Source organism: Typopeltis vanoorti, chromosome 5 (genome assembly GCF_054136105.1).
Source record: "Typopeltis vanoorti isolate ZY-2024b chromosome 5, IOZ_Tvanoo_1.0, whole genome shotgun sequence".
NCBI lineage: Eukaryota > Metazoa > Arthropoda > Arachnida > Uropygi > Thelyphonidae > Typopeltis > Typopeltis vanoorti.
The window spans coordinates 128,374,751-128,387,637 of NC_143553.1; the positions used below are offsets into that span (position 1 = coordinate 128,374,751).

The 12,887-nt window shown below is 38.8% G+C and overlaps 1 protein-coding gene across 1 annotated transcript in view; it reads left to right on the forward strand.

Annotated features, from left to right (window-relative positions):
- The window catches only part of LOC150106806 (sialin-like), a 46,968-nt gene extending 44,727 nt beyond the window's left edge, over nucleotides 1-2,241 (forward strand). The window contains exon 10 of the mRNA XM_090392719.1: nucleotides 1,879-2,241. Within this exon, the coding sequence (XP_090248845.1) occupies nucleotides 1,879-2,085 (207 nt within the window). The 3' untranslated portion in view covers nucleotides 2,086-2,241. The remainder of the gene's footprint in view (nucleotides 1-1,878) is intronic.
- The last annotated feature ends 10,646 nt before the right edge of the window (nucleotides 2,242-12,887 follow it).

Here is a 12,887-nt window from a genome sequence, read left to right on the forward strand (position 1 = left end):
AGCAGAGACGTATTGCTTTTACAGGACAACGCACCTGGTCCCCACTGCTCATGAAACCCAGCAGACAATACACAGCTTGGACTTTCAGTGTCTGCCTCACACACCCTACTCGCCAGACCTGGTCCCATCTGACTATATCTGCAGCTGAGGACTGGTTTCTGCAACAAAGGAAAGACTTTTTCTCAGAGGACTGCAAATGATGCAGCAGCGTTGTAACAAGTGTATAACACTTAGTGGGAAGCACGTACAATAATGTATAAGTTTCATGGTTCTATCTCAATTCCTTCATGGTGATTATCACAACTTTTCAGCACACACCCTTGTAGAATCTGTGGCATCTGAGAATTATTTATATCTACACTTTCATTACCAGTGGCGAATGGAATACTGCTACTGGAAAATGGAAACCTACTCTCTCACAATCTTCATCATTCTCTTGCGCAACTTTCAGGGATGGCTGCTTGTGTTTGGTCCTTCTTGTCGTTCTACAACTTGCAAAAATTGTCTGTTTTCTCCAGTAATCAATCATCCCTTCCTCAGTTAGAGTACCAACAAATGGAATACTGACAAATAAACGGTGCCCTTTACGAAAAACTTTTATAAGGGACTTTCGAATAAAGATGAGTTACTTGGATTCATAAAGAAGTGGGAGGCTTCTAGAAAAACGGACAAGCCAGACACAAACACAAAATTAACAGACATAACACACGGGGCTCATAGCTTTTAATTTCTTCAGCCATAACTGCAAATAATTTAACATCAACATTTCTTCTTCTTTCTGCAAAACTCCGGATGTTATATTCCCTCAGTATTCAAACCTTCAGCAGTCCAGAGACGATCTTTAAACCCTTATTGTCACTCGCTTTTATACCCACTGTCATTTTTCCCCATTTATCTAAATTCCTGTGTGGCCAGATCTGAGCACTGCATATTCTGTTTGATCAGAGCCTTATACAAAAGAAAACCACTATCGCCTTATTCACTGGTCAATGTTCTTTTTACTATTGTAGAAACCCTCTAAGTTGTCTTTCCATCTTTGCAATATTTCCCTGAACTTTAAATTTCAATCCACCATCACTTCAAGATCCCTTGCATCCATGACTTCCCCCAGTATATTTCTACCGACAGAATATGCAGCTTCTCCCTCTATGGATTCCAAAGTTCACATCTTCCACTTTGCTGAGTTGAAACTGATGTCCCTATTCATTTATTCACTTTCCAGTTTATAGACTATTCAAATCCTCTTGAAGAGCCACAACAAAGACAGTATTACTAATAACTCTATCTAGCTTTATATCATCTACAAACAACTGAATATCATCCCTGCAATCCATTAATAACACGATGACATTAAGGTTTAACAGTAATGTTCTCAGTACTCAACCTTGTGCAACCCTACTTCTAACTTTCCGCCTTCCTGACACAGCTCCCTTGGGCTGTAATACTATACTCCTTTCATATTCTAATTTTCATAATCTATCTGTCTGATGCCAAAGTAGCAGATAAATTATAAATTATTATATTCGAGATTTATGCATTTATCCCTTTCTTTTGACCTGCCTTACTGACCGGGTTTAAAATTATCAAATCCGTGAAACTGGAATGGCGTGTTATCACTCAGACATCTACATACCGATTTAACTCCTCTAAATTTTTGTTTTGGTTTGTACCACCATTATTTACAGATGGAAAATTCATGAGTTGGAATCACTGGAAGCGAATTACGTGACGTATAAAGACGGGGATCAAGAACTAGATCAATCACATTTACTCACAGATAAAATAAGACAAAATTTATACGTAAATTTATACAAAATGTATACATAAATAATCTCAAACATTTCCTTAGTTTCAGTAATCATTTCTCTTCCTCTCCAGCATGGCAGCATCGAACAATGGAGTCTCATCTTTTACACCTCAGCCGGTATTTATCTGTTTGGTGCTATAGAATTTGTGATATTTGGATCGGCTGAGCTACAACCTTGGGCTGTGACATCCGATGACAAACCAGAATCTTATGAAGATCGCAAGAAATCTTGTGAAACGACTATGTCTGTGATTAAAATAGATAAACCTGACGTGTAATTCGCTATATTTGTGAATACGTGTGATATGAATTTACAATTCCGTTCTTTTGTAATGAGATAAATTTGTAAATTAACTTCTACCAGGTGTCGCGATCTCTTTCAACCTTATCGTTATGCTGATACATAAATGTATATATGTATTAAAAATAATAAAATTCCGTACTTCTAAATAACGGGTTTGTTTGTTTATTTAAAAAAAAAAGCAGTAAGTTATCAACTTTTACAATAACATTTTAAAAAAGGTAAGAATTTTGAACATCAATTAGATTAGTGAAACGATTTCCACCATCCATTTATCAATTTCAGTTCTCGATTCAAAGCTGTTTCCTATCCACAACCGTATTTTGTTTAGATATGGACGTATGCATATGTATTTATAAGAAATTTTACATATATACGATTTAGGGATATGTTTTATATATAACTTTCTGTTTGCATATACTTGTACCTTGTGAGCTCTTTTCAATCCGTTAGTTGTATTTAAATAATTCTTTGGCTCCTAACAGTAATATCTCAGTGCCTTAGAAATAATTCATTTTATAATGGCTGTTTTCATTCCATTCTTTCTTTCTTCATAAAGAGCCATTTGCTGTGTGATTGCGATGAGACATTCATGATGAAATGTATTTTATATGAAACACTTAATTTTTTTTCTATAGGTAATTAATGTATAGCTGTGTAAATGGTGTTTGCTCTATAGCATTAGTCCGCATGAAGAAAGCCGTTTCTGAGTTCGGATCTAGTGGCCGGCTAGAGGGACTTTTTTAAATCTTTCTTCAACCTGTTTCCAAATTAGTCGATCTTGAATTCGGGCGGTTTTTTGTTTTTTTTTTCAAAAACTCCGATTTTTCTTTCTGTAAACTCAAAATTTGTTTACCGATTTGTTCATCCCACATACAGACAAATCGGCCCTCCAGAACACACGCAATTTACAAACAAAAAATACTAGTTAGGGTGGGCAGCAGATCGCGTTGATGGAGATGATTAGTATTAGAGATTCGGTGTAGTGGTGGTGACAGTTGAATAGTAGGTGCCCTCCCGGGATGAGTCTTCGGACTCCTCAGAGGTGTCACGAATAATACTAATAAAAATCGGCCGTAGAACGCATCCTATTCAGACAATAATATGCATTAGGGCTAGGGACACTAGATGGCCACACTTGTCTGCCTCTCTTCACCCGATATTGTTTATAAGTAGTGATGGTCTTGGGCCAGCTACCTATGATTGGCTACGATGAAAACTGTCCTACTCAGTCTCAAACAGTTAGATAGGGGTATAATGGCCTCACCTACTTCCTATCCGGACTAAAAAGACATTAGCAGACATATTTTATTATTATATATTAACGCGTGCACTCATTTCATTATGTGATGGACAAATCTAAATATTGCGCAGCTTTTCGATAAGTTTCGAATCAAAACTTTACTAGTTTGATTCTTTTTATTTTGTTTATTTTACTTTCTCTGTTTATCCTGTTGATGAAAATACAAATTCTCTTCCATGACGGTATGAAATCATCTTTTAATATTGTTATAAAAATTAATAATTGTTTACAGGTGACTTTTGTTGTTTATATGGTCTGTGTATGGGCACGAGCAGCCAGTGATGCTTAACAATGGCTGCTCGTAACCTGCTCGTTAAATGATCAACAGAACCCATAAAAAAATATAAATAAATAAATAAACAAAGGCAGAAACAGAGCTCCTATGAGAAAGTGACTGGAGCGAGTCTGTGAGAAAATAGTCATCTGGTAGGCAAGTTGCCCTATTCCACATACAGTCAAGTGTTCTCAGAGACGTTTTGGGTGCATCACCACAAATGTGACAATATGATTTTAAGATTTTAAAATTTAAAATAAAGTGTTTGAATTCGTAAAGTGTCATCTTCATTTATTCCTTCTCCTGCTATCATCTGGATGTGTTTCTACTTAGTTATTACTTAAAGAATCCACAGATCTTCAACCAATGTTAACAAGTGTCTGCGTCCAATGTTCAATAGGTTGAAACACCTCGTAGATGGTATTTCCATTAAAAAAAAATCTAAACCTTATCTTATACTCGTTACTAACAGTAATAATGCACTAGGGATATTAGTTTCTTAGGTGACACACACACACACACACACACACACACACACACGCACGAACGCGCGCGCGCGCACACACACACACACACACACATACACACACGCACGAACGCGCGCGCGCACACACACACACACACAAAGGTGGGGGGGAGATCGCACTGTCTAAAAAATTGGAATATAAAAATCTGATAATAAAAAAATCGGTAGGTGCATATAGTAGGAATGCTGTGTAGCCATTCATCTAAATTTAGCGGAAAATCAGCTGTGTGTGTGCATAGAGAGAAGATATCTCTACCATATATTAAAAAAAAAAATCAGCTAACGCCTTTTTATTCCCGTATATAGGGAGTAGGTGAGGCCGTTTTTAGCCCTATCTAACTTTTGGAGACTGAGTGGGCAGTTCAATCTCCACTGGTACCCAATCAGAGATGGCTGGCCCAAGGCTATCACTAATTAAGCGGCACGCAGTGAAGAGTGATGGCTCAACAAGTGCCGCCATCTCGTGGTCTCTAACCATTACACTCGTATTTAATGTCTGAAATAATGTGGGTTCTGCGGTCGATTTTCTTGAGTCTACGGGACGAAAAACCCGCTTGCCCCTGCCAGAGATCGACTAACTCGGGTACCGGTCGAAAAAAGGCTTAGAAAAATTTCCTCTAGTCGCCGACTAGACTCGAAACCATGTCTTCCTTCGTGCGGCCAAGCGCCGTGGTGTGCAAACGCCACATCCACTGAGCTTTTTTTTTTTTTAAATATACAGTTAATTATATTTACATACCATATATATAATTATATATCACACTTATTATATATTTAACAATCTATATATTCTACAAGATAAATCATATATACATTTGTACAGCGAAATAACATTCACATGCAATGAAGTAGGAGAGCACTCTTTTTTCCTGCGGTAGGAGATCTGTTCCAAGTGACTCAGGTGCTGTTTCCTCTGATGGAGGTGGAAAGTTAGTATCCTTCCGAATTTACTTCCGATTTTCCACTAGGAGTGACGAAGGTGTCGTTCTGTTGTTGGTTGGAGGGTTCATCTGATGTAAGGTTGGAGGTTAAGTGTGTCCATTCTTCTGTAGTCATTCTTCTGGACTGGATCGAATTGGTGATCTCCTCCTGGATGTAGTGATGTAATTTCGATATTGTTCCGGGACTGTCTTCCCTTCCATACGCTTGGTCGCACCTGTGAGCCCAAATTGCGTACATCATTAGGATTAGAACAATTGTTTGCACCCTGTTTATATGTTTTCCTTTTAGCCAGAATAACATTTCTTCATTGATTACTTTGATTTCGGGAAGCCATCTTTTAACGGCTTTCCAAGTTACTTCTGCTTCCTTGCAATATAACATTAGGTGGTATAGTGTTTCCGGTTCCTGGCAAAACTGACATGTTGCATGCCCTTCAAGGGGTATACCTTTAGCCACTATCCACATCTTGGTTGGTAGGCAGGCATGGTACACTTTAAAGAAGGTTTTATACCTTGGATGTATTGGGAGCTTGAAGATATTGTTTAATACCGGACTGAGTGTGATTTGTCCTCTTCTTAATTCTCTGTTGTGGTATGGGAATGGTTATTCTGCTTAGTTTGTAGTATGTTGCTTTTGTTTTTTGACTTATTAAGGTTTCAGTGTTGATGCGCTCTGTTACAAATACGTATCCCTCCGCCATCTCTGTAAACATTCTGGGAACTCTTCCGTGAATCTCTGGCATTGTGCTGATTATTCTGTGTGGAAGGCATTTCTGTAGGAATGCTATTGCATATCTGTGGTATGACTTAGTGTTTGCTGTTTCTGCAGTCTTCGCTCTGTTGATAACTGTTTTTAAGTGGATATTAAGTAGACCTAGACTTCCAGCTTCTAATTCGTGAAAGAGCGTTGTTCTCCTCATCGGTTTGTACCGGGAGCCCCAGATGTAGGTGGCGCACAGCCTGTGGAACTTGTCTGCCCATTGCCCATGGTACGGGATGTTGTTCACTTTGTACCAGATGCGAGAGGATAAATATATGTTGCATATTGGCGCTTTTCCTCTTACAGATAGTTGTCTTGGGCGCATGGTATTTATTTTCCACGCAACAGCTGCGTGGAGTTCTTTCCACTGTTCTTCATACGTTTCTGGGCTGCCTATTTTAACTCCCAGAACAGGTAAGTATTCCTGAGCTCTTATGCCTTGAGGAATCTCAGGGTTCTTTTCCCATTTTCCTATTAACATGCAGTGAGATTTATTTAGGTTTACTTTCAGGGCAGAAGCTCTTGCAAAGGCGTCTAGTAATTTCATTGCCTCTTCAATGGATGTTTCCGTCTCTAGGGTTAATGTGATGTCGTCAGCATATGCCAATATTTTTGCTTGGCTCTCCCCGTGAATGTTTGTTCCCTTGATTTCTTTGTTGGAGTTGATCGCTCTGATGACTGGTTCTACTGCAAGGATGAAGAGGGCCATAGAGAGAAGGTCTCCTTGTCTCACTGAGCATTCATTTTAAAAGATGCGGATAGCTTCCTGTTCACGATTACTTGACTTTCTGCATTCTCGTAGAAAGTTTGCAGCCAGTTCCTAAATTTTGGCCCAAATCCCATTTCCTTTCCAACTTTGAATATATTTACGTGGCTTATGGTGTCAAACGCCTTTTCTATATCCAAGCCTAGTTAGGACACAGGGTTTTGTCAGTCAGATTGTAGTACTCATATACTGATCTTAAATGAGTAATTGTATCTGCTATGTTTCTGCTCTTAATTGCACAAGTCTGTGCGGGAGATATTAATTTCTGTAGATACTTCTGTATTCTATTGGATAGGATTTTTGAGATGATCTTGTAATCGGTGTTTAAAAGAGTTATCCCTCTCCATTGCTTTATGTCTTTTAATTTCTCTGTGTCTGAAGTTTTCGGGATACGTGTGATGTACCCTGTGCTGAATCTGTCTGGTTTTATCTGTGTTTGGTATATTTCTTGCGTCATTCTCATAAATAAATGCTCGAATTTTTGGAAGTAGTGCTTGTAAAATTCGTTTGTAAGACCGTCTTCTCCTGGGGATTTCTTGTCCGGTAAATGCCTTACTGTTTGCCTGAGTTCTGCTGCTGTTATCGGGATGTCAATTTCTTCCTCCTCTTGCTGGGTTATCTTAGGTATGAAGGGAAGGAATTTGTTTCTGTCCCGTTCCTCGCTTTGTTTTTCCGAAAACAGTGTTGCAGTATTCGTGAATAGCATGCAGTAGTGTCTTTCATAATTCCGTTTTTCGAAAATCCAAGCTGTGGATATTTTGCCCTCATCATTTTCTATGGTTCTTAACCGGGAGCAGAGCCATGCTCCTTCTATTTCCTGAAGTTGTTGCGCTTTAATTTTTTCTCTAATTAGGTTTATTTCTTGTTTAACTTCTGGTTTGGTCCAATCCATGTAGTACAGGCTGGATAGTTTGTTTAGATCTGTCTCTCTTTCTTGGTTTTGCTGGTGTTTTCTTTTAGTGCTAATTTTTATTGCTGCGTTTTTTAAATTTTTCTTTTGAAGGTTTCCCAGGCTATGATTGGATTGACTATTTTTTCTACGTCTGATATTATATTTTGTACTTCTTTGTTGAATTCTTCATATTTCGTTAAGTTCTGATTAAATTTATACAGTGGGAAATTTCTGTTGACGAATTTTGTTCTTTTTTCCTTGTGAGGGGGTTGTAATTCTGCTATTACCATGTAGTGATCGCTGAAAGTTACAAGGATATGTTCAACACTGCTCGCAGTTAAGCCTCTGTATTGGGACACGTAAACCCTGTCGATTCTTGAGGCGTTCCCAGGAGCGAAATGTGTGAATTCCTTTTTTCTTGGATGCAAGAATCTGAAGGCATCTGTTAGCCCGCAATCTGCAAAGGTCTTGAATGTGTCCTTTCTGTGGCGCTTATGACACTTTCTCCTGATCAATGAAGGGCTGTTCCACGAAGTTCATGTCACCTGCAATTACTGCTATGTTCTTCTGTTGCAGATTTTCTTTGATTATCTGCCAAAATGTTGTTTTTTCTTCACGTTTTGTTGGACCGTACACATTCATTAAGGTTATTATTTTATTGTCGAGATGTATGTCAACTTCTAGGGTTCTGTGCCTGACAGAGACTTCGTGGGACAGCAGTTGCATGTGTGGTGTCTTTTTGATAAGGATAGCTACTCCACCGCTAGAACTACTGCTGGCAGGTTCATTGATTAGGATGTAGTGATGGGCTAGTCTTTTTTCTAGTCGTGTTACTGGCTCTGTCGCGTGAATTCTTGTTTCCTGCAGCATTACGATGTCTGGCAATTTTTTGTGAATTTCATTGATCAACAGGTTTTGGCATTCTTTGGTATTTATCCCGTTACAATTTAGGCTCATTATCTTCATTTTGGTTCTGATTTGTTCTGTTACAATTATTCGGATTGTTTTATGTTTTGCTTCTGGCTCTGGTGGTATTTATCGTGATCTTAATTTTTGTTCTTCGCTGTGTTTTAGGAGCTACGTTTTGTGTTGCTGGCGACTTGCTACTTGTTTGCCCTTGGGATTTCGGATTAGAGGTTATTGGTGACTCATTTGAGGTTTCCTGCTGTCACCTGTACAGTTCTTTCCACTAATCTCTTCCCTCGGTAATGGCTCAGAGCGACTTTCTGGAATTTCACTTTCTCTGCTTTCCCCCTCTTATCGTCTGATATCGACATTTCTGGAACAGTGGTTTTGTTGCCTTTTTGTAACATTAAGTTTTTTTCTTCTTCCCTGTCTGTTGATGAGTTGTTGCTTCCTTTGTTATTCTCCCTATTTTCTTCTTTACCTCTGTTATGCCCATCTGTGCCTTGCACATCCTCTTCTCCGCCTTCTATGTCCGGGGACTCTTCGTTTTGCCTCAATATGGAAGCGTACGTGCTACCCTTGCATCGATCTGCTGCATGACCTATGCGGTTGCACTTTTCACATTTCGGCTCATTGCAGTGTCTGCGTAGATGTCCGATTTTTTTACAGCGGAAGCAGGATGGCGGTCTTCCTGGGACGACGACTATTCCCATAACCTTTTTCACTCGTATAGTATATGGGATGTCGCAAATTTTTGCACCTTCGTTGAGTTCTATGACTAATTTTTTTTTGTTGCTTAGGACATGAGACCAGTCATCATTCTTAATTGTTGATATGTTATCCAGAAATTCTATTTTTCCGAATCTTTCAAAGTGGAGAGCAACCAAGTGATTTGGTATGTGGGGTGGCATCCAGTGTATTAAAATTTCTAATTTTCTACATGCATTTATATTAATAATTTCACAGATGCCATTCCGCACTTGGATGTTCCCCATGCTGGCAAATCGTTCTTTAACGGTCAGTTGTTTGAACGACAGTAGAAAAACATAATTGTATTTTAGATGACCTAAATGCCACACATCACTTCCTTTAACTTTGTTTTTCGTAAGGCTTTTAATTATGTCCTCCTCGGTGTAAGGACCGCATTTTGCGTCACATTTAAGAATAACAGTTTTAGACCAGTCCATTTCGAGCGGTAAGTTTAGCGATTTTAATAGGTCCTGCGAGTTAAAACCTTCAGACCGATTTTCTTGTTCACTATCTGCTTTAGGTTCAATATCGTTATTTCTATTCATTTTGCTATTCATATCACGAGATGGTTGAAACCAGAAGGTACTTACAGTTCCTTCTTTGTTAACCTTCGCATTAGCCTGCGAAGCTACGGTTGATCTTCGGTCTTCCTCTGCGGCCTGCAGCTTGGGGGTAGGGGCAAGGGTCGAGCGGGTCACTAACAATAGAGAGCACTAGAAAACACGTCCGCACTCTATGAAAGCTAGAGGCACTATACTCATATCCACTGAGCTACATATATTTTATTAACAACAACGCATCTATGTACAATCTGAATAGGAATAAATATATATACATCTATTTACAATTATATGCATTTTGTACATAGTATGCTCATTTTAATTGGCATTTTTTCTTTGACATTTCTTTATAGTTTCTTTTTCACATTGTGTCTATTATCTGTGTTCATACAATCTTTTTTTACATGATAATCTGCTCAGTGCCTTGCGTTTCCTAAAGTCCTTATATTTCATCTGAGCATTTTTTTTTCTTCAATGTGTCATGCATTGATATCATTCTATCTTAATCACTTATATTGACATTTAAATTACTATTTCATACATCCTATTTTTCATCTATTTACAATTAGATACATGCTGTACATAGAATGCTCATTCTAATTGGCATATTTCTTTGACATTTCTTTATGGTTTCACATTGTGTATATTATCTGTGTTTATACAGCCTTTTTTTTTTTTGCATGATAATCTGCTCAGTGCTTTCTGTTTCCTATAGTCCTTATGCTTCATCGGAGCTTTTTATTTATTTATTTTTTTAATTTAGTGTGTCATAAAATCTATCATTCTATCTGAATTATTGTTGTCATTTTATCTTAAGCACTCATATTAACATTTTGATTACTATTTCATAAATCCTATTTGTTTCTATATGTAGTTACATTTAGCTGTTTGCTGGTAGTATATTACGTCTTCCTACTTGGGTTTGTGCTATATTTTTTTTTTCGTGTTAGGAAACACTTCTTAAATAATTTCTTCTCTAATAAACCTGTGTAATGTTTGTTTTTAAAATATAAAGGTTTGGTTCATACATTATGAACTTATCGTAGAACTTTAATTGCTATTTACATATATCACATTTAAACAAATACATATAATTACTTTACATATCATACATCATTAAAATGTGGTCAAGCTCTTCCATTATATATGTTACCGGCAGAGTGTGAAAAGCAGGGGCATTCTATAGAATGCGTGACGTTTTTAGGCAAAGTATGAAATGTCTGTTTTATTTTAATATTTTACATACCTTCCCTAGGCAGTGTATAAAATACCTAGGCATTATATAGAATGACAAATACTATTTCGGCAAAGTATGAAAAAGGCTTTTATTGAAAAGATGCATGTGAAAATGTAAGAAGTACAAAATGTAAGATACCGGATTTTATTATTATTATTATTATTGCTGATACCTCCAAGAAGTCGGAAGACTCATCGCGGGAGGACACCTACAACTGTCTCTACACCGAACCTCTACTACGAATCATCTCCATCAACGCCATCTACCGCCCACCTCCAACACCACCACAACTAGTATTTTTTGTCTGTAAATTGCGTGTGTTCTGAATGGCCGATTTGTCTGTATGCGGGATGAAAAACCCAGTTTCCGGGAGAAAAAACCCTGCTACCTCCGTATGAGATCGGCTAACTCACCTTCGATTGAAATCGACCAGATAAAGATTCCTCCCGTGGCGACGAGAATCGAACTTAGCCCTATTCCAATCGAAATTTTTTTCTATACAAAGAGAAAAAGACCAATGCTGAACTACTTGTTGCTACAAGGTAGACTAGAATTACTTTTTGAATTGCACTTAACTGCCTTTTTCATAAAAAAGCACTTCAATTTTCGGCACTTGGTCTTGCAAGTACACCTCACAAAACCTTGGCCGCTACAATGGACAGAGCAGAAGCGGCTGACCGGAGAGTTATTTAATGGTCAGGAATGTCTCCAACTCTCAGTAAGTCCTTGGGACATAAAGTGAATTGTGATCTGGCATAGAGTTGGTTTAAAATTCCTTCAGCAGTTCCAAGTCGGTAAAAACCATCGTCTGTCACACTCATAACAACCGCCAGAAGATTGCGTGAGTCACCCCGTCCCTTGTCGACGTCTGGGATAGGAACTCGCGCAGTGCCCCCACCCCCCCAAAGGTGCAGGAGGAAATTTATTGTTGGAATCCATTTTCTTTTTTCGGCCTGTATTTCCAGATTCAATTTAGATCGAATATTACCTTCGACAGCATTCTCAATATTGAAGCAAAGCATACACAAAATATTAACATCATCACCTTCTAATTTCTCATTTCCATCGTCTTTACACTCATGTCCACAGGCGGCATGAACCTAACCTACATATTATATTAGCCAGGTACTATCAGCCCGGGGAACTTTTGGCCTCAAGCACCGCATGTCGCCACTGAGCACGGTCCTCTGCGACTGTCTCCAGCCCGACAGGTCTTCCTTCTCCTGATCCTCCCATTTCCTTCTCAGTCTCCCTGGCGGACTGCCTGATCGGGGTCGGGCCTCCCACACTTGTCTCACAGTCCTTTCGGGGCCCATACGGTACAGGTGCCCCAGCCACTGAAGACGCCGGGCTCGCAGCTCCATCAAGACGTCTGCCGAGTTGTATAAAGCGTGTATGGCAGCATTGGACCACCTCCTCCAGACTCCGTCTGCCATGACCCCTCCATAGATACGTCGTAGCATCTTGTTCTCAAATATAACCTAACCTGACCTAACCATTTCTGGTCAGGTTAGGTTAGGAAGTGCTCTGGCTCTCTGTTTGAGGCGAACGTCGAAAGTCACGTCACTTGCCTTGCAACATTAAAAGTCACTGCTGGGAGTATTTTATACTTTGCCGATTTGCCTTTTGGCATTCTATAGAATGCCTAGGAAATGTGTGAAAATCTAAGCGTTTCATACTTCGATGTCCCACTTTTGGCATTCTGTAGAATGCGGTTTTCATACTTTGCCGGTAACATATATATTGTCATTGATATTTTTGAGACATCAAACTAAACTACAATCTCCATAATTGACCATTATTATACACAAGGCTACAACCAATTACAGTATAAAGCAGGTGGTTATACAGCTTAATGAGAAAG